We start from the raw sequence: 22,435 nt of genomic DNA on the forward strand, positions 1-22,435 counted from the left end.
ACCCAGGTCCGGTAACAGCCTTACAGCCTTACATCCATTCGGTAGCACCAAGCCCCACCAAGCCCTCGCGGCGCACCCCGGCATAATAGCCAGTCGTCCAAATACAGATACTCATGGATACCCTGGAGACAATAGCCGCAATCACCGACATCTTCGTGAAGACACACGGCGCCGAACTGAGGCCAAAAGGAAGCAACCGAAACTGGAAGTGCTCCTCTCCCAAAGAGAAACAGAGGTATCTCCTGTGTGGTTTGCAAATCAGGATATGCATGTACGCATCCTGAAGATCTACCACGCGAGCCAGTCGCCCGCCTGCAACGAGGAGCGAATCTGGCCGGGCGTGATCATCTTGAATTTCTCTTGGGGTAGGGAAAGATTGAACTGGAAAAGGTCTAGGATGGTGCGCAGGCCAGCCTGGTTGGGTTTGGGCACCGTAACCAGCCGGGAGTAGAAGCCCTCCCCTCGCTCCCCAAGGGGAACGGGTTGCACAGCTCTGAGGAGCGGCAGTTTCTGAACCTCGGCCTTGAGGGAGGGTGAGCCCGACAGCTGAAAAGGAGGGTTGAGGGGTCGGGTAGGGGCTAAAGGTAAGCGGTAGCCCGCCCGAGCGACTGACAAGACCCATCTGTCTTCTGTGATGGTCTGCCACACCTCCCAATGAGACGCAATGCGTCCTCCCACCGGAGTCTCGTGCAAGCACGGAAAAACCTCATTTGGCAGGTTATCGGTGGCGGTGCCACCTGAACCTGATGAGGAGGCTGAGGAGCGGGAGAAATACCGCGTACGCTGTTGTCTACAGCGGTTATTCCCCGCAGGAGTATCCACTCTGCGCGATTTGCGGTCGAGGAAGCCCCTGAAACCAGAAGAAGGTCGACTCTGCGATAACGGTCTCTGAGGTTTGAAAGGAGATTTAACCAGAACAGACAATGATTTAGCCGTCTGAGTGCTATCCTTGGTTTTGGTGAGCTCTACATCAGTAGAAGAATGAAAAAGCTCCTTACCATCGAATGGAAGGTCCAATACTTTGTCTAGCACTTCCTTCGAAAACTTACATGCAACCACGCTTGCCTCGAGGTATCAACCCCGAGCATCATGCCCCGAGCCGTGATGAGCCGCAGCCTCCAGGAGATCCTGGGCCAAGACCCTGGCATCGGAAAGGCCACCTCTGAAATCTTCCAACTTCTCGACCGGAATGTGCTCCTCAAACTCCGACAGACCTTTCCACATCCGCATGTTAGCTCCCGCAAAAATCAATTCGGCATTGGCCTGCCTGAGCTGCAAGGCCGAATTGGCAAAAATTTTCCTCCCTAGGGAGTCCAAGAGTTTGTCCTCCTTTCCCAAGACCTAGGTAGCCGTCGCGGAAGAGGATGCTGCAGGTCTGGACTGCAACGTGGCCGCAGCCACCACTGTGGAAGAGGGAGGCGGACAAGACGACAAGGGCACTTCCTCCGAAGAGTGCAGCCTGTACCTTGCGTCAATCTTTTTATTGACAAAAAGTCCTGAATGTGGCTTCTCCCTGACTCTTCGGACCTCGGCCAAAACATCCTTCTGCAGGAAAAGGCCAGTACGCTCCAAAGGAGACAGGGTGAACGCCCCAGAAAGCACGCCCTCCTGCGGAGCAGGTGCCTCGGGAACCGTGACATCTAAGAAATTCATCATGTCCAGTACCCGGTCATGAAAAGCTCTAACAGAGCGGGGAAGGTCCTCGTTGTCCTGCTCGCCTAGAGGGTCATCTGACAGGTCATGATCCTGCTGAACCGTGTCAGGCACTGCCTTGTCCACTGGGGACAATGGTGGCAAAGGCGGAAGAGCAGGGGCAGGCACCACGGGCAAAGGAGGCGACGGCGGAACCACCAGAGGAACGGGTGGAGCCGGGGGTGCTAGTGGACAAATTTCCTTAAAAAGCCCTTTGAAATACTCCCTCATGGGGTCGGTGCACATAAGCGCTTGAAATTTACCGAAAAAAGCGTCCTCAGGAGATTGCTTCGGAACCCGAGGAGGCCTCTCATGAGGTGGACAAATCCAGGGACGTAACGGAGAAGGGTGCCACGCCGGGCCCTCCGCCGACGTATCCACATAAATCAAAGGGGCCGCCCCTGCAGGCAACAAAACATTGTGCGGAAGAGGCATCCGGGCGTTCCAATCATAAACGGGCCAGTAAGGATACGCACAAGTGACCTTCGGTTCACCCAAAGGACCGAACCCTACACCAGAGGCCGATGGCGTAGTTGTAGGGGTAGTACCTAAAATGGCCGCTGTGGTCGTGGCGGGAACGGCCGCCATTTTGTCTTCATCTGAGGGGAACTGCGGCACGTAAGAAGGTGAGGCAGCGGTCCCAGTCGATGGATCAGGGGTCTTAATTTTAGCCTTAACATAAGAAACCTCAGCAGAGCCGGTACTATGAGGCCTGGAATGTTTCTGCGACATACCAACCGCCAACTGAGCCTTCGAAGGAAGGACCTCGGCACTGCCGGTAAAAGAAGAACCTTGCTTCTTTGCCCCCTCAACAGATCTGGTATCACCACAACAGCGGAAACGGTGAGAAACCGCTTTCACCGACAGGGCCCTGCCCGGCCCCTCAGAACTGTTGGTTGCCTTAGCCTCTGTACGATGGACCTCGGGCCTAGGCCCGGTAATAGCCTTATCGGCACGGGCCTCGAACATCTGTTCGGTAAACACAAGTCCAGCCAAGGCCTCGGGGCGCACCCCGGTCTTGTTTTTGAGGGAAGCCGAAAGAGAGGCCTCAGAGCAAGCACCGGTACCCTGTGGCTCAGAAGAACTGGGTCTGCACACAGCCCCACAGGAGGGGCCTCGGAAGTTACTCTGGTGTACACAAGCCCCTTACGGAGACCCTCTGAGAAAACTCCGGTAGAATTATTAGGCCCGACAGGCACCTCAGAGCGAACCCCGGTGACAGAGCGATCAACGCCGCTCCCGGCTCGAGAGGAACCCAGGAAGGTATCCCCTGGCTGGGGTGCTCTGAAAAGTAAAGAACTTACCGGGCGTTTCTTCTTCTCGTCGAACGCCTGAAAATGAGATGGAGGAGTATGTCGGAACACCTCCTCCCACCGTTCCAACCAATGTTGAAGAGCCCGGACCGAAAGGGAGTCACAGTAAAAACAGGAGTCCCAACGGTGTTCCGGACACGAACACTCTAAACAAAGAGGATGGGGATCCGCCCTCGCGAAGCGACGATGACACGAAGAACAGTCTGGAAAGTCTAATTTAAAAGACATAGACAGACTAGAAGATGAACGCTAGCGAGAGCCAGAGAGGAAAACAGGGAAGAAAATCTTCCAAGGATGCAAGTGCGTCCGGCCCCGATCGAGCGGAGAAAAGGACTGAGGGGCGATGCGCGGGGCGGCGCCAAGGTGGGCGGGGTTACAGCCGCGTGCCTGGCCCCGCGCAGGAAAGAGAGGAAGGACACATTTTTGGAAAAATTTGGATGCTTTTTAAAAAGTGCTCCGGTCCCGTCCCACAGGACGGAGAGATGTCCCACAAGTATGGAGGAAAGGGGACGGGACGTAGGAGTATAGCTGTTTGCTAAAGCGTCACAGGCTCCACAAGGATTAAGACCATCTACAATAGTCTCAACTTGGCCCCGATTCTCATAAGCATGCATGTAGGCTTGTATCCTTGTAACTCCCAGATGCAGTCGTAACATCCTAGCTTCCAAATTTCCCTTCCTATACAGGACTACACTTCTCCCTCCTGAACACTATGCTAAAAGTCCAGGATAGTTACAAAAACCCTTTCCAATGTACACATTATTCAAAAACAAAAATAGAGTGCCTATCCCACTTATTTACACCCTTGCATTATCACCCCCAGATAAACCTATTTGGGTCAAACCCCAGTCCCCAAAATCAGGGGCTTCATGTGATCTGTAAGCTCTGCAGCCACAGACTAATTTGCCAGCACCACGCATTCCCTCTTCTACTCAATCCATCCTCACCCTTTTCCTTGAAATGCTCTAATTTCCTAAAATGTAGCAGGCCTTTGGAATGAGCGGGCTTCTCAGGACAAGCATGCAGCAATAAATTCAACTACTAGAACGCTGTCAACAGCAAATAGGAAATTCGTTCCCTTGTCCTTACATTTGAAGGCAGACCTGTGAAACTAAGCAAGTCACAAAAGCGCAGCACCTCACCATGCCTTCACCAGTTCGCTGAGCGACGAAGCCCCATCTCCATATAAAAAGAGCAGCAAATGCTGGTAATTCAAGGGCAAACTGCTCTCATCAAACCGTTTTTCTCCCCATTTCAAAACCCCCACCCACTCCCGAAAATCCATTCTCTAAAACCACTACCAGGCCCCTTCAATCCACTGCGACAAACATTCTTCTTGCCCAGCAGGATTCTGGGAGATTTAGTCCCCCCATTCCCACACCACACTCATATCTTCAAACCTGCCTCATGATACATTTACCCATATTTCATTTTTTTTACACTGAAAATAGTTTGGAAAATGTATAGCAAGTGTGCTGATTGGCAACGAAAAGTATTGGAACATAGAAAATAATAGAATACGTCTAAGTGGAAGGGAGGGTCAAAATTCTTTCCAAATACAAACACTACTGAAGGGAACAAGTCCTCTCCCCTCGCTCCCCCTACCTCTCAAACCACAGTGACCCAGTCACATTCTAGCCAAGTGGTTCCATTAGAGGAAACTGCTGTGCTACATAAACCCCAATTGGCCGTGTGTCACAGGGCTTATTGTGGTCAATAATGGCCACAAGGGGGGACCCCCCCAATCTTTTGCAAATCATTGTGCAACTTTATTCGCACAATAAGCATCTGTGTGATAGGGCTTGCGGGGACAAATTGACAGACCCATTTGCAGTGACAAGGGGGGGTGAGACAGGGCTGTGAGACAGGTTTCTGCTCCCCCTCACCCGTTTCTCATTTACATCGATGAAATCATAGGCCATGTCAGACAGAAATGCCTTGACCAACCAAAGCTATTGTCTGAAGCAATTCCCATGTTGCTCTTTGCGGACAATGCTGTCCTTCTGTCAACTTCAGCTATGGGTTTAGAGACCACGCTTCAAGCTTTTGTAGATAAATGATTCGAGTTAAACACTAGAAAAACGAAATCTTTAAAATTTCAGCCTATATTCAAAAAGTCTACTAAAATAACATTATATATTAAAGGCGTGGCTCGAGAGCAAGTCAGCTCCGATGTTTATCTGGGGTGAGACTGAACGATCAAAGTAATTGGTCTTCACAGTTGGTGAAGTCTAGCTCTATGTTAGAGAAGTATGGAGGTGCAATTTGGAGATTTACTTGGCTCATGGTACTTGGCTCATGGACAAGGGGCTATTATGCCAGCCCTTAAGATGTATGCAGTACAAGCGAAATCTGCTGCACTTTATGGTGCAGAGATATGGGGCTCTGCAGTAAGTGATAATTTGGGGCTGGCCGAAAGGTGTTTTCTGAAACGTCTTCCTGGCCTGCCACCAGCATGCCCCAGTACCCCTGTCAAATTTCAATGGGTGATTAGACCAATTAATGGGGACGCTGCTTTAAGACCGACCCTCTACCAGCTGAGATTGTGGACAACCCCTGAGCTCAAAGTGTATTGCGAGACATTTTCATACATAAAAGAAGACGAGGGCGGCACATCTTTTCCCTGGTTTGTGCACGTCAAGAAGAGTCTTATTAATTTGCATCCATTTGATTCTTGCCAAAACCTCTAAAATATTAGAAAAGGTGATGCCTAGATAGCGTACAGTGTTTCACAGGCGATAGCTGAAGAGGAAATGGTCAACGAATGTAGAGGGCTGGTAATGGGCGAGTTATATCTGGCTAGCAAGCCGTCACACAATTACCTGGACGTTGTGACTCCCCCATGTGCATGCAATTTGTACTCGAGGTTCAGGTTCGAACATTTCAACCTGGCCTATCGCACATGTAAATGGCACATAGCTGGTAGTGACCAGTGCCCAGTTTGTGGTAAAGCCAGGAATCTATTGCTATTTTCTGTGAAGGCTATGGTGTAACCAGGAATAAGTAAATCAAAACAATCTGCAATGCACATGGTATACGTCGAACAAGCGAACCACTATTGTTATTTAGATACTGTAAAGACAAATATAGTATTCTCTGTGGCCAAGTACATCCACCTGGACCGGCGTGAAAGAGCAAAAATAATGAAAGATGGGGGAACTAGGCTTTAATCCATTTGGTACAACCAGTATGTATATGGCAACTATACAGGACACACTGATCATATGGTCAAGCAATTGTGTATTGCATGTTCACCTACTGCTGGTGTTAAATGCTCCCCTTATTGACACGGTCATCTTATTTTCCACAGGCTCTATAGGATTCCCACTCCTTTTTCTTTTTAATCCCGATTTTGAATGGTTTACAAACTAAAGGGAGGTTTCTGGCAGCTTTATGAAGATCAAATGGTATTATTGTTTTTATATATTGTTGTGCCCATTTTTTTAAATGTTGCTGTTAGTTCAATTTGACGTTATCACTGTATTTTGAATGTATTATTGGCAAATGGCAAAAATGTTGAATAAAGGCTAGATAATGATGATAAACCCCAATCCTTAACAGGTGTAGTCTTTGGATAAATAAACAGCACGCAACAGCACAAACAACCACAAACTGCCTCCACCAGACACGAGAACTGAAGGACAAGCGATAAATAAGTCTCTGGTGTCTTGCAATAACCAAACCGATTTAGCAAATATACATAAGAACATATTACAATTTGGTAAGGTTTTAACACACAAAGCGAGCGAAACACTCGAGTCACTAACATGATGCCAAAGAAAATAGACCACTAAGAGAACAGGCAACTTTGAAATGTTCGGCTTTTAACATGGAAGAGAAAAAGTGCGATTGAAGCATCAAGAAGACTCGTGTTTTTAAGTTACCAACCTTGCAAGGCAGGGGATTGAGGTGCTGTAGTTGTAACAGGCTTTGTCATAGGAGCCGAGGAAAAGGGATCTTCTGGAGGGCCACTGAATGCATTAGTGATCTGAGAACACAGGGAGCTAATGCTGTCTCCTTCGCCTTCTACTTCGTGGACTGAAAATAACAAAACAAGCATATGAAAAGAGCAGCAGCAAAGCAAGAAAACAGTCACTTTATGGTTTATCATTTACTCAGTTAAAGGCACAGAAGATATAAAAATATTTGACCATGGCAATTCATAGACAAATGGAAATCTACTTTACTCAAATGGTAGCAGTGACAGCAGCATCCCGTGTCCATGGCAAAGAAGTTCTGGTGCTTAAATGATTCAGAGTTCATGTATTGAGATATTTCTAAGAGCTGTCTGTTTAGATCCTGAGCCCACGTCTCGGCATCAACTAGAGATGGTGTGGTGATGTTAGTACAAGTGGATGCCAGAGCCCAACACTTTCTAGACAAGTTTTTGTTACCTTTGGTGTTCAGTTCTGAAGAGTCTGATACCCTTGCTTATTAGGTTCCTATGAAAATATACGCCAAATATTAGGATTGGTATTTTTAATGTTGGTGTTAGGAAAGATTTTCTTTTTGCTGCTTTCCTTCCACAGACTTCCCTGCGACACCCCTTTCTGCTTTCTTTGACTGATGACATTGGTGCTTTACTTCCTTTGTCTTTTGCTAATTCTTATGGAGAAACTGATAGACTACCAAGGGAGCACTTACCAGCAGTGCCGTGGTTAACATTTATTATACACCTCCCAGCCATCACCTTTGGTTTTGCGCATGTCAGCCCTAGTGACATATGCCAAGACGTGAGTCCCGAGCTTGCTGGAACTAGAGACCACAAGCTACTCCTCACTGATGATGCTGAAGCATGTCTGGTGACGATTGTGGTCTCATGCAGAAGGGATGTGCGCTGGCAGTTTAGACTGGACTGCCCCTTTTCGGGTGGGACCAAGTCTGATTTGCATATGATCTTTCACATTCTGTAGTGGCTTGGCAGGCTGAAAAACGATGGTCTAGCAGGGTTGCCCCGAGCTTTGCCTGTGGTTAAGATAGATTCTAAACCTACCCGCCATCACCTTTTGGTTTTGCCCAGTGGGAAAGATGGCGTCCTCACGCTTCGCTTATGAGGAGGCTCTATACGCCAGCTTTACTATGACATGAAGCCCTCATACCAAGCTTCTTGATTGGCTGGGAGATCCCCTCACTCACCAGCCAGGGTGCTAAATCTCCTTAAAGAATTGCAGTTAGGATACTTTGTATCCTTATAAATGTTGCTTTTGTAACTTTGTGGATACATATACAATGTGTCGAGGATGGTCTGGTGGGAGCGGATCATTTTCTAAAGTGTTTTGAACCTTTTACTCTTGCACGTTTGGATTTTACTGTACAATGGCATAAAAAGTACCATATACTCTAAAAAGTCAGTGACATTAAATATGCAACTTTTCATTTGGTCATGTTGTCTCTTGGGCTTCTTTCTGTCATCTCGGGACCGGAATGCCCTTTCCTGGGGAAAGCTTCTGCTCTCCTAGACAAAGTGGTTGTCTGTATGTGTGGCGGATGTGGTGACTGGGTGAGTCTGGCCCCAGTCCACATCCAGGTTATATGGTTTCTGTTTCTAGGCAGAATGTGCAGCCAGCCAGTGACTACCCATGATTAGAAAGCCACTGCCAGTTTGAATGGTGCAGATCCTCACCAGTGGGGGTCCTGGGCGAGCGTCCAGTGCAAATCTTGGATAAAAGAAGGACTCCTGTAGCCATTCGACAGATCTTCTTTGGAGCCAAGACCACTGGGAAGAAGTGCAACTGGCTGACTACCAGAGGATGACCGTTGCAGCTGACCAGCATCGCCTCCAGCCAAGACTCGGTGAAGCCCTGCTTCTTTGTTCTTACCCGAAGAAGGCCTTCGTTAGTGCTTTGACCCCTGGACTGGCAGGAACCATAAATCCCGACCTTCTGCATGGGGATCCATGCCTGCCTAGCCTTCGGAAGTTTCCCTGGACTTCTGGGTGGTGTGAGGAACCTGAGGGCGTCCTCACTTCTTTTCCCCCTGGATACTCCTCTCAGGTGGCCAAGGAAAGGCCATCGCTTTTGAAACCCGACCTTGGAGGTGGATATGCAAGGGAGGATCACCTGGGGGGAGGGAACATGGGGAGTGGGGAGAGGACCTCCTTGGGTGAGGCATGGTATCCCTTTTCACTATCCAAAATGAACCCTACATTCCCAAGTCTTTGTAGGCTATGATCAGTCATCTCTTTCTTCTGCCCAAAATGTCCCACAGACATATTACCTTAATACTGGGACGAGGAAGAAACAACAAGGAGTTATGTACACTTCCATTCATTCAAACCTCCCCAAACAACACTTTGGTACTGAGACAAGAAAGAGGGCGTTGGAGGATTTCAGTTGGAATAGTGAGGCATATCCAGTTAATAGGTTTCACCATGATCAGGCAATTAGTGTCAATGACTCGCACCTGCTGTCATTTCACAAGTTCCAGGTGTATAAACATTTTGACCACCCATCACAGAGAGAGAGAGAGACGGACTGGAGAGAAGGAAGAGGGCTGGAGATGAACAGGCTTGAGAGAGACTGTACCAAGCAGGAGTGAGAGAGATGCCAGGGCTCGCTATGAGAGGGTCTAGGATCCTACAGTCCACCCTGTCAGGTGCCCACAGCAGGAGCTGTGGGGCACCAAAGCTTTTCTGCAGTCCTCCGAGAGAGCAATTGGTGCTCTCAGTAGCTGCCGCTGGATAACAGCAGAGCTAGCCGCTGCAGGATTCCAGGAGGACAAGAGCTGCTGCCCGTGGCTCCCGCGAGAGTGAGAAGCAGAGCAAACAGAAGCTGGAAAGCAGAGCGGAGAAACCCGAAGGAGCTGCAGTATACAACTGTTGAGTGAAAAGAAGGGAGCACTCGTACCAGGGGTGCGCCGGGGACTGAAAACAAGCATGTTTGAATGCCGAACCAACTGAAAACTGTTTTAAGTACTTTGGAAGGCCAAAACAAGTGTCTTTGAATACCGAACAAGCTGTAAGCTATTATAAGCACGCTTGAAAGTTGAAACAAGAAAGATTGAATATGGAACTTACTGAAAGACATTGGGAGCATATTTGAATACTGCACAGAACAAAAGCAAGTCATGAGCACTTATGAAGGTAGTTAAAGCAAGGTAGTGCTAATGGTAAACAACACAGAATGAATTGTGCGAGACACGAGTGGTGATAAAGCCAAAAGATTACCAGGAAGGATATCAAATGAGAAAGTATTGGCCAAAGATACAGGAGCCTGAGGAATTACAGGGTAAGAAAAAAACCTGTGTTGGCAAAAGCCAGAAGAATCCAGAAAGTGTAACAAAGTGCAAAGGGGTATCGGTTGCATGACCTGTAATGGGTGGACCGTGGGGTTCAACAACTGCGACTAGACGGAGTACCCCCTTCTTGGAAAGAACTAAGGAAAGTCAATGTAAAGAAGCATATGTTTTGCAAAAGTTGCTGAATTGAGTTTGAAATGAAGAAATAGAGCAATCTATGTGAACTAGTGAAAAGCCTGGATGACCAAAGATTTGAAATGGTATTGTTTTTGAAAGCTAGAAGATTTGAACTCTTGGGGAAGGGAACCCCGGGGCTTTTTTAACTGTTCTGAACTTGGGGAAGGGGAAGCTGATTACAAACCAAGAGCTGGAAGAAGCTCTGAACTTGATTTTGAACACACTTCATTTTTCTGCCGACACCCCTACAAATTGTATACAGTTTGTTGTGAGGGCAAGTAAAGATTTCAGACACAGGCTTGATTTGAACTTACTGAGACAGACTATCTCGTTTTTTTGAGGTAGAGAAATCCCACATTAGTATAGGGCAAGTTAGGCCTTACTGCACCCTGACAATCAAGTATAATAAATCTTTTGATTAGAAATTTGAATCTGTTGTCTGTGCTTACTTCATGATGCCCTCACAGTGGAATGAACCAGCTCTCTACTGGGCTACCTCTCTGCAGTCATCACTGTTCGGAGTGCATCCTTGGAACTTGGAGAATCTTCAACTTGTGGCGCAATAGCTTTCTGGGTCCTGGGTCCTCAATACCTCCAACTCTCTCTTCGTAAAAACCTTCCTACTCAAGCTCTTCGGTCCTCCACCTCCAACTCCCTCAGGGACAGTCGCTTCTCCAAGCAATGAGTTGGTGGTAGATCTCTTTCTTCAGCTGGGGCCTCCCTGCCTCTCTGAAACTTGAGGAGAACCATCTCCGGTTGCGGATGCACCTCAAGAACTTCCTCTTTGCTTCTGCCTTCTCTCTTCCTCTCCCCTGCTGATTTCCTGTCCGATACTGCACTGGTCACCTGGCTACCCTTGGATTTCGGGCCCAGGTCCCTTGCCCGCCCAGTTGCACACCTGCACTGCCTCCCGGCAACCCTTGCATTTGTAATCTGGGGGAGGGAGATCCTAGAGATATACTCTCTTTGCGCCTGATGGTTTAGGTGTTCCCTTTCTAACAGTTCCTGATGGAATTTTTCCATTATTTCCAGTTTACCCTCCTCCGTCGCGCACAGCTCCCCTTTTTGGTCCTTTAATTGTACTATGTGGTTGCGGGAGTTTCGTTTGCGGAGTTTAGCCGCCAGGAATCTGTTTGCTTTGCTACCCTGGACATAGTATGTCTGTTTGGTGTTAATTAGTGCTTGTGCTGTGTGTTCCGCTACGTGTGCCTCTAGTTGGGCTCTTGCCTTCCTAACCACTAAGTGTTTTTTGGGATTGTCTAGCTTTGTGTTGGATTTCTGCTGCCTTCAGTGCTGTTTCCAGGTTCTTTTTAACAAGTTCCCTTTCCCTCATATATGCTGATGTTTGTGAGATAAATTCTCCCCGGATCACTGCCTTCCCGGCATCCCAAATTACCCCTCAGTTTGTCTCCCCGTTGTTATTCTCCTGGAAATAGTTCTGGATAGTCTCTTCCATATGTGCCCTAAGGGCCAGGTCTTTCAAGACCATTTCGTTCAGTCTCCATGGCCTACGGTTCTTGTAGATGGATCAGGCCATTTCCACTTGTACTAGGACTGGGGCATGGTCCCACACATATTGGGCTTCTATTTCTACTTTGCTAATGCACAGGATCAGGATTGAGGACACCAGCACCATGTCGATTCCTGAGTATCCCCTATTGACTCATGAGTAATGGGTGAACTCTCTCTGTTGGCCGTGGAAGAATCTCCATGTTTCTATAACTTCCAGGTCCCTAAAGAGTTTGCCCAACGCCTGCCTATTTCTTGCGTCTGCTGCAGTGGGTGGAAGGGTTTTGTCCAGGGCGGGGTCCATGACACAGTTAAAGTCGGCGCATATTATTGTCTGACCCTCACACCAGCCTCCTAGGGTTTTCAATACTTCTCTCAGGAATAAGTCTTGCCGCTCGTTCGGGGCATAGATTGCTATTAGTGTATATAATTGATCTTGTAACGTCCCTTTTAGGATTATGTATCTTCCTTCCGGATCCCAGTGTATCGCCCGTTTTTTGAAGATCAAATTGGCCCCGATTAGTATTGCCACTCCTTTGGTCTTCCTCCCCCCGGAAGCCAAGTACTGGCGGGGAAACGCCTTATGTTTCAGTCTTCCCTCATCCTCAGGGAGGAGGTGTGTTTCCTGCAGGAAAGCTATTGAGGCTTACATGCCGATGAGCCTCGACAGAATGGAATGGCGTTTGACTGGCGAATTTAGGCCTTGTACATTCAGTGAAACTATATTCATTTCAGCCATCTGCGTTACGTCTGTGAGCCTTTGCCTTCCGGTTTGTTTTCCCTCCTCGATCGTCCCTTACCTTTGGTCTATACTGATCCATGCCGTTCCCTAAACTTAAATAACTTTGCAACTTTCTTTCCCTCCCCCCCCGGATCCCACCCCCCTCTCCCCTAGTACCCTTCAGAACAAAGTTCCACAAAACTTTCTCTGCGCCCTCTTCGGGGCGTTGGGTATCACCTCTCCTCCCTCTTGTACTTTGCCAGGACCTGTGTCTCTCCTGCATTGATTCCAAAATGGTTTACCTCTTTGCTCCGTCCGAGGTTGGTGTTATCCTCTGGGATGTTTATCGCAGTTGTCCTTCAGATTGTCCCGGAGGCGTGCTCCACTTTACACAGTTCGACTTGACCTAGTCCTTCCAGGAGACCGCAGTCACCCCGGAAGCTGGCCACTCCCTTTCCCCTCCACGCCTCGCTTCTTCGTGGGAGCCGAAGTCCATTCCCATTGTCTGGGGTTTCCGCTTCTGAGGTTGCGGGCCGGGATTGAGTCCAGGAGCTGTCCTTCCAGGTGTAGGAGCGCGACTCCTTCCTCGCAGGTGGTGATTCGCTGTTGCTTGCCCTCCCAAGGTAACTGCAGGCCAAAGGGATACGCCCACCTGTATATAATTCGCTTGGACCTTAGTGCCTTAGTGACCAGGGACATTAATCTTCTTTTATGCAAGGTCGAGAGGGCCAAGTCTTGGTACAGCTGGACCTGGGTGCCATTGATTGTGACCGGTTGTGAGTTTCTTGCCGCTCGGAGGATTTCCTCTTTCGCCGTGTAGGAGGTCATTGCCAATAGGACATCTCTGGGCCAGGCTCTCGACTCCCTCGTGGGGGGACCGACTCTGTGTACTCTATTGACCTGTATGTCCTCCGGTTGGACGTCTGTTAGGAGGCTGCTGAAACATAACTGCATAGTCTCTTTCAGATCTTTGTCGCCAATAGATTCGGGCAGGCCCTTAACTCGTATATTAGATCTCCGGGATCTGTTTTCTAGATCTTCTGCTTGGAGTTCTAGATTGTGCGTGGCCCTGGCGATCTGCTCCAGCAGCACGCTGGACTGTTTTGAGTCTTTGGCGATTTCTGAGAGTCCTGCTTCTGCCGTGTCAACCCTCTCTCCTAAGCCTGTAATGTCCTTTTTTACTTCCTATATTGAAGAGCGAAGCTCCTCCCTTATTGTCTTTAGTTGATCTCGGAGGGCCTCCATCATCCGGGTCTCCATTCCCTGGAGGCATTCTTTGAGATCTTCTTTGTTCAGGGCGCCATCTTAGTAGGAGTGTCCGCGGGCTGTCGAGGGTCGCGCTCCCCTGTTGTCTCACTCTGGGTCTTTTTAGTCCGGTGTTGTCCCCAGCAAAGTTCCAGCTGTGCATTTCGGGTTCTGTGCGGGATGTCTCTGGACTTGGTTCTTGGCATCTGTTTTTCCCCCTGGGCGGTGTGGGGAGGGGGGGGGGGGGGAGAACTTGCTGGTTCAATTGGGGCTGTAGGTTTTGGTGGCGTGACTGTTTCGATGCAGGCGTCGCGTCTTATGTTTGCCCCGACTCCCAGTGTGGGCCAGGCTTCCTGCACATGTGCTCTTCGGGGATCACCTTTGCTTGGGGGGGGAGGGAGGGAGCGACAGTGCCAGGCCCAGGAGTCCTCCTCCACCGCTTGCAGGTTTGGTTTGCGCACTGTCGGGCTTCGGTGATTCCTCCTGTCTACCTGCCGTTGGTGCTGGCTTATATGAACCAGTACGTGTGGTCTTCAGGCACCCCCCGTCTTATCCCTGTTGCAGGTGGCTTCCTGTGTGAGGCTGCTTGGTATACTCAGGCGGCTCGCTTCCGTCTCGCGCCCCCGCCCCCGGATGATGCTGGTCAGATGTGGGCTGTGTTGGGTTCTTGCCATGGGCAGTTCCCCCTCTGGGCGCTCCCTCATCCCCCGCACCTATTTTGTGTCCTGGGGAGCTCCAACCTCTGGGGGGGGGCGGTTGATGATCCTTTCAGGGTGCCCGGGGACGTGGACCACCCCGAGAGGTTAGTCTTCCCCTCCTGTTTGTGGTGATGTAGGCCCTCTGCCCGAGATGACCCGAGGACAAGCGCTTATGCTGCCCGCTCAAGTTCTCCTGCCATCACTAACATGGACATCATCTCTGCTGCAGTGCCTCTGCAAGTGTCTAATAGTCCCCTCAAGCGCTTATGCTGCCCACTCAAGTTCTTCTGCCTGATGTTTCTTGTTGTGCCGGTCCGGGGCGCTGTTTGTGGCACCTGGGTAAGGTTACGGTTGTTTCCAGGGGGCTGGCCAGCGTGGGGGGGGGACTTCGCCTGGGCCCAGACTATGCTGTGTGATGGGGGGGTCCTTGGGCCCCCAATGTGAGCCTCAGTGCCTTTTGTCCTCCCCCACTCCCCTCCTTACTTGTGAGTGGCACTCCTCTCCCCTCAGCTCCAGGGGACCATGCGCGCTCCTGCAGCGGCAGCTATCCGCCTCCACGGCCTCAGCCCGCGCCCTCCTCCGCTTCAGATGGTGTCCCGCGGCGAAGGCTGGTGGGTGGGGGGCAGAGGAACCGCAGGGGCCCGGACCCGCGGTGGCGGTGTTCGGCAGAGTCCGCCCCTCCAGGGGCCGGCCAGCTGTAGGATCGTTTCCACCGCTGGGCGGGGGGGAACCGAGGCCCACAGCAGCGCCAAGGCAGGCAGCCGCAGGGTGATTTTGCTGAGAGGGACCGCCGGCGGGGCCACGGGAGGCCTCACCGCCCACCCAGTCCACGGGACAGCGTGTCACTCCTCTCTCTTGGCCCGGCCACCCGCGGCGGTTGGGGAGCGATTTTGGCAGGCTCGACGGGTGCTGCAGTGTGGGACGCTCTCCGCAGCTCGGATAACGCACTCCGGCGCCCGCTGCTAGGTTCACTCGGTCCGGCTGCGAGCGTGTCGTCCCCCTACACGGTTCTGTAGTGCAGGATTTGCTGGGGGGGCTTCATGGGGGTGCTATAGTCCCCTTTGGATCTCCCGCTCAGACGGTGCTGTCTACCTTAGACGGCGGCCATCTTGGTATCCGTTTGGACAGCTTTTACCAGTTTGGGTGGTGCAGATCTTTGCCACTGGTGGGCTAGACTAGCCCCCAACCGGAATTTGGGATAAGAGTAACCCTGCAATCAATTCTCAGGCCGACCACTGGGGCCGTGATTCCAGAGAAGGAGCCTGTGCTGAAGACCCAGAAGACTTTTGCCAAGGACTCTGCGCATTGTTAAAGCCATCTTTCTGTGACGTTCAGCTACTTTTGCTGAGACTACAGAAGACACTCATTGGTAATAGTGGGACAAACTAATTCTGTACCTTGCACCAGAATTTGCTGTTGAAGGTCAGAAATAGTCCCAAGGCCATCCTGTGGGCTGCCCTTCCCAAGACAAGGCCTCTTTGCTGCGCAAGTAGCTGTTCCGAGTTTGGGACTCTGCAGGTTGTTGACTTGCGAGTTAAGATCGTCTCTCATGCTGCTCTCCAGCATGAAGAGGTACTTTTACTGCTGCCACAAATCCAGCCTGCTGACTGCTGATATGGGCTCCTTCACTGCTGCCCTACTTCTGCTGTGTCATGGAGGTATTGCCACATCATGGGACCTGCTGTGGCCACCATCCTGAGGTGTCTGACCTGCCCACCTACAGGTCTATTTAATCAATCTCAGAACTGGAGATCAGAATCACCACGTCACCTGACCCAATCCAGACAATATCTTCAGCCACAGCACCTGCAAACCATTGACAACACCAATGACAGAAGTAAGTGTTCCCAGCGACTAAGTAACCTGGGGTGGTCACTTGGAAAATCTGAGCAATGGGCACTAGCGTATTTACCCATTTTTGTGCCCTGCTCTGTTCATGGGGGTTCTATAGAAGCAAAGTCCACTCCATAAGGCTCTCATGCCTTGCTTTGATCAGTGGAGTTCTACCCACGAATCGCCCCAGGGAAACACTTGTGTGCTGGGATTGAGATTGTACTCCTAAAATTCTTAACTGTTAAACTCAAAGGAGCTTTCAAAGACATCTTTTACCATCCAGGTTGCTTTGCCAAAGCTTGCGCAGGGGAACTTTGAGAACTAATACCCCTCTCCCCAGACGTAAAAGGCAGACTATATGGTGTATGCTTTAATGCACTGTTCCTTCCACTTTACTTGCTACAGTTTCATTGCTTTGCTGAACTGCTTTTTCTGTATTTTTGCATAAAGTGCAGTTAATCACACCTTGAGATTATCAAATGTGTACATATGTGTATATAGGTGTGATATAGGCTTTTCTAACCAGATTAGTGGTTAAAGGCTTAATAAATTAGTACATTTGTATATATCTGTGTGGGCTCAAACACTTCACTATATCTGCAGTTAACTGTACTTCCACATCCCCAAACCCCAGTGCTTCTTAAGTCTGCCTTACTGCTCAGCTCACATTACCTAGATTGAGTTTGGCTAGACAGTGTCGATAACCATGTTTACTGACTAGACTGACCTCGTATCCCTCCCACAGGATTGGTTAGAAAATATTCATCTTAAAAGTGGAGTAGGCAGAGTTTCATATCCAAAAGGGAACTCTGAAGGAAAACTGTAAAATACTAATGATACTTGTTTCCAAATACTGGGGCTACAATAAGGAGATATTTAACAGATATACAAAGATAACACTCTGCAAAATACACAGTGCTGTAGCAAACACACAACTACTGACATTGGTTAAGTAGGGCATAGGTGTTTGGGGTTATGATGGATGTCCAGCAAACCAAACATCCTGGCAGCCAGATGAGCCAGAAATTATATAGGAAACTACGCTAACTCCCTTGCTGGCATGAGGTCAAACATAGGATGTCTGACAAAAGGTTATATTTTTTGTAACACACGACATGTATCTGATAACAGACGGTATGTTTGCTATAATTATTGTATTACAAGACATAATGTGTATTGCAAACCACACATTTCTCTATGAATATTCTGTATGTATTTATTTATTTTAAGTTTTTATAAAACGCGTCACATGCCTGGAGGCCTCAGAGCATGCACATAAAACAGGACAAGACAAAACAACAGTTCAGGTAAAGCAAGAGATCCAGAGGCGATGAGCAAGATGCAGCAAAGGTGGAGAGAGGTTAGTCTGCCGGTAAGTTGAAGAGATATGTTTTCAACTTTTTATTTATTTATTTATTAATTTTTTTAACTCCACGGTTGTTGAGATAGCTCTGGGGAGTGCATTCCTGCAATCAGGCTGTGAACATCAAAACTGCATCCGCCAGCCTTGGCAAGTTTAAATCTAGGCTGTGCCTTCCTGAGTTGGTTCTCAGCAAGATATTTAGGGGCCAAATTGAGAAAACATTTGTGAGTCAAAGTAAGCAATCTGTGAGTGATTCTAAGCTTCACGCGGAGCCAATGGAGGTCCCACCTGACAGTAGTTATATGAGCTCGCTTAGAGAGGCCTGAAATGAAGCGAATTGCTCCATTATGGGAGACCTGAAGGGATGATACATAAATCTGAGAACAGCCACTTAGGAGGCTGTTACAGTAATCAAGGCGAGAATTGATGAGGGCAGTGGCAAGAATAGCTGCATTTTCGTGTGTCAAGACGAACAAGTTACTTTCCAACTGGTAACGTCCTTTCAACTGGATGTTCCTCCAACGTATTCCACATCTTTGACATGTAATGTCCACAGCTGTCAACTTCGGAAACTTTTTCGGCAGAGGGCGTCCTGCGCCAATGGCGTCGGGTCAATGTCTCTCAAAGGCCTCCGTCGAGGGCGACTTCACAGGATGTTATAAATAGGACGCACGGCGCTTGTAGCCTCAGTTTAAGTTTTTTCCCCTCAGAATGTGCGTCACCAGTCTCATGCCTGCTTGACTGCACTTAGACTTGCGGAAACGGAAGATGCAATCGCATAGGAAATTCTCCTGGGGGCCAAGCTGGGAGGGCGATGTGGAATACATTGGAGGAACATCCAGTCGAAAGAACATTACCAGTTGGTAAGTAACTTGTTATTCGAATGGATTGTGCCCTCCAACGTATTGCACATCTTTGACAGACTCCCAAAGCAGTACCAGTAAATGGAGGAGGGAAAAGAATTTAGAGTACCCAATTAGATTGCGGAATGAAGAACCGCCTTTCCAAAGGCCATATCCTGACCATGGATTGTATCCAGGGAATAATGTTTATCAAAGGTGTGGATGGAAGCCCATGTAGCGGCATCACAAATATTCCTAATAGGAACACCCCGCGGGAGTGCGGTGGAAGTAGCCAATTGGTAACACTCTGTAATGATAAGGATAATCCACCTGGACAAGGTCTGTTTGGTAACAGCATGGCCCAAACGGTGTACAGCATATCCTACAAAGAGTTGATTGTACATTCTGACTCTGGACATCCTAGAAATGTAAAAGCTCAGAGGTGTCCTAGGATCCAACCGATGGAGCTGCTCCTCTTCCTTACCAGGATGAGGAGGAGGCTAGAAAGATGGAAGAACCACCTTTTGACTCAAATGATATTCAGAAACTACCTTAGGTAGAAAAGAGGGATGTACTCGCAGTACAACCCTGTCCTTGTGAAACAGGTAAAGGGTGGCTTAGATGAAAGTGCCTGCAATTCACTCACTCTGCGAGCGGAGTAACCGCAACCAAGAACACAGTCTGGAAGGACAGTAATTTCAAAGGACAAGAGTGCAAAGGTTCAAACGGAGCACCCATGAGAAATTTCAAAACCAAATTCAAATCCCAAATCGGCACCTGGAAAGGGGACAGCTGGAATACATTAGTCCGTCCTTTAAGAAACTGAGAAATCAAAGGAATATTAAAGTAAGAGCATTTTTCGGATGAGCGCTTAAAGATAGGACATCGCTGCCAGGTAACCCTTAAAGGCATAGTCCAGTAAAAAATGTTATTGTCCCTACGGGTCGGCCATGTTTTTTTAAGCCTAAGTGGCTCGATTTTAGAAAACTTTCCTATGGACCTTACCCAAGTTTTCGTCCATTAAACGCACGCGAAAACAGGCACCAGAGAGCCGCCATTTTGTGATCATCCTATGACCTGCTTCTGCGGCACTAAATCAATTCCACCGCCCCCGAGCCTGTCATCAGCAGACTTGTACCGCCCATTTCCCAAAGCCAAAGCACGTCTTGTGTCAACATTCGCTGCGCTTCAGCTAATGACGTGTCGCCATGGAAATTGCAGAACGCCTCTTTCCTCAATAAGTATAAACAGACCGTTTCACAACACACAGCAGCAGATTTTCGATTCCATTCCTCTCTGTGTGTTACTTAGAGTATTGTGTGACTCGTTTCTGTGCTCTGGTCAGCTACCTTCGCCGCTTGTAGCCCGTGTGAACACCTGTACCATCTCAGTATATTATTTTACTTTGTTTACCACACAATGGCTACAATAATGCCCTACATGTACGAGCCCGAGTATACCGAGGAGGAACTACTGGAAAGGGAAGCACGCGAAAACAATGGGGATTCGGACGGCAGTTGGCAGGACGAATCAACAGATGAATAGCCTGGGCCTAGTCGCATGGACGGCGTCTCCACCTGGTGCACATGCAATCGGTGCAAGCTAATGCCAACCGAGGAGGAGAACTGCTGCCGAGAAAACTCGGGATGCCTGGCCTACATTTTGGAAGGCGAGCCACGACCGCAATGCATCACTGAGCTGCCAGACTTCAGGGCAACCTGCCTCACACGGGCCGTGTTGAGAAGGAACAAGTTACTTACCTGTAACTGTTGTTCTCCAGCATGGGTCTGGCATGGATTCACATGCTCATGAATATTCCCCGTCGTCAGGCTGGGAATCCTCGGTAAAGAAAAAACCAGTATCAGTTTCGTTTCTGATCTGTCTTTCGTAGTAATAACCAATCACTGGTCTCTGCGTCATACTGACCACAGCCAATGACTGCCCTCTACCTAAGCACCGCCTCTGGCAGCCATCTTCAGATTTGGAAGCACGTGAAGTGGCAGTATGACCAAGTGAAGAGCCGCAGAGGGGTAGGCGGGAGGGTTCGCATGTGAATCCATGCCAGACCCATGCTGGAGAACAACAGTTACAGGTAAGTAACTTGTTCCTTCTCCAGCATGGGGTCTGGCATGGATTCACATGCTCATGAATAAAGAATACATAGCAGTACACACATGCACAACCACGGGAGGTGGCAAAGGCTCAACATTAAGCATCACATCAACTCAACATTAAGCATCTTACCTCCTCACCAGGCTCACCTCAGGCGAACAGGTTGCGCAGCACTGCTTGGCCGACCCTGGACTCCTCCCTGGAATCCCGGTCGACGCAGTAGAATTTCGTGAAGGTGTGCGTCGACCTCCACGTAGCAGCCCTGCATATGTCCAGCAGGGGCACACCAGATAGGAACGCCGTGGTAGCTGCGATCGCTCTGGTGGAATGGGCTCTCGGACGGCCAGGCAGCGGTCGGTTTGCCAACCGGTGACAGTACATGATACAGCCGGAGAGCCATCTGGAGATGGAAGCCTTCGAGAGAGCCTTCCCCTGATTGACAGGTCCAAAGTTCACAAAGAGTTGTGACGTCTTCCGAAACCCCTTCGTGCGGTCCACGTAGAACTTCAGCGCTCTAGCTACATCCAGCGAGTGCAAAGTCCTCTCAGCCGGCGACGAAGGCGACGGGAAGAACACAGGTAACACCAAGGGTTCGTTGAGATGGAAGTCCGACGGTACCTTGGGCATGAAGGAGGGGTGCGTCCTGAGCACTACCCTCGTGTCGTGGAAAGTCAAGTACGGGGCCTTGCAGGAAAGGGCCTGGATCTCTCCCACTCGTCGTGCGGAGGTGATGGCCACAAGAAAAGCTGTTTTCCACGATAGAAACTTCAACGGGGCCGAGTGCAGAGGCTCGAACGGAGGTCCCATGAGCTTGGTCAGCACCACGTTGAGCTCCCACGCCGGGGCCGGAGCCTTCACCGGCGGGAACGATCTGAACAGTCCCTTCATGAACTCTTTCACCAGACGATGAGACCACAAGGACGTCCGCCCCGTGGTTCTGGTGTATCGGGAGATCGCAGCAAGATGAATCTTGATGGACGCGTGTGCCAAACCAGCTTTGGCCAGCGTCAGCAGGTACGGCAGTACTTGGGGAGCCGTAATCCGTAGAGGGTTAATCTTCTGTGCGTGGCACCAGACAGAGAACCTCTTCCATTTGTGTCCGTAGCATTTAAGAGTCGAGGACGCCCTGGCCTTTGCAAGAACCTCTCTGCAATCGGCCGGTATGTCGTATCCTCCAAACTCTAGCGCTGCAGGAGCCAGGCCTGCAAGTTCAGCGACTTCGGGTCGTGGTGGAGGATGGCGCCTCCTTCCCTGGAGAGTAGATCCGCGTCCGCCGGCAGCTTGATCGGCGGGGACGCTGACAAGTCCAGAAGGTCCGGGAACCATATCTGCCTCGGCCACGCAGGTGCGACGAGGATCATCCTGCACCGTGACCTCTTGAGCTGGTTGACGAGCCGGATTAGCAGAGGCAAGGGAGGGAACGCGTAGAGGAACAGGCCCTCCCAGGGGAACGAGAAAGCATCGCCCATGCTCCTCGTCTGGGGAAACCTGCTGGCGAACCTCCGGCACTTGGTGTTCGTCGCCGTCGCGAACAGGTCGATCTGGGGTGTGCCCCACCGTCGGAAGAGGCGATCCACCAGATCCTGCCGTAGTTCCCACTCGTGGCACGAGCGCAGCTCCCTGCTGAGTGAGTCGGCGATGGTGTTTTTTATCCCTGCCAGATGAAACGGCACCAGAAAAATCCCTTGGGCGAC

At 49.8% G+C, this 22,435-nt stretch overlaps 1 protein-coding gene across 8 annotated transcripts in view; it reads right to left on the reverse strand.

The window, feature by feature from the left end:
• The window catches only part of NUMB (NUMB endocytic adaptor protein), an 824,148-nt gene that overhangs the window by 90,870 nt on the left and 710,843 nt on the right, over positions 1 to 22,435 (reverse strand). For all 8 annotated transcript variants that reach the window (XM_069638646.1, XM_069638648.1, XM_069638651.1 and 5 more), the window contains one exon: positions 6,894 to 7,043. In XM_069638646.1, coding sequence (XP_069494747.1) covers positions 6,894 to 7,043 — 150 coding nt within the window. The remainder of the gene's footprint in view (positions 1 to 6,893; positions 7,044 to 22,435) is intronic.

Source organism: Ambystoma mexicanum, chromosome 14 (assembly GCF_040938575.1).
Source record: "Ambystoma mexicanum isolate Mex_15411 chromosome 14, UKY_AmexF1_1, whole genome shotgun sequence".
NCBI lineage: Eukaryota > Metazoa > Chordata > Amphibia > Caudata > Ambystomatidae > Ambystoma > Ambystoma mexicanum.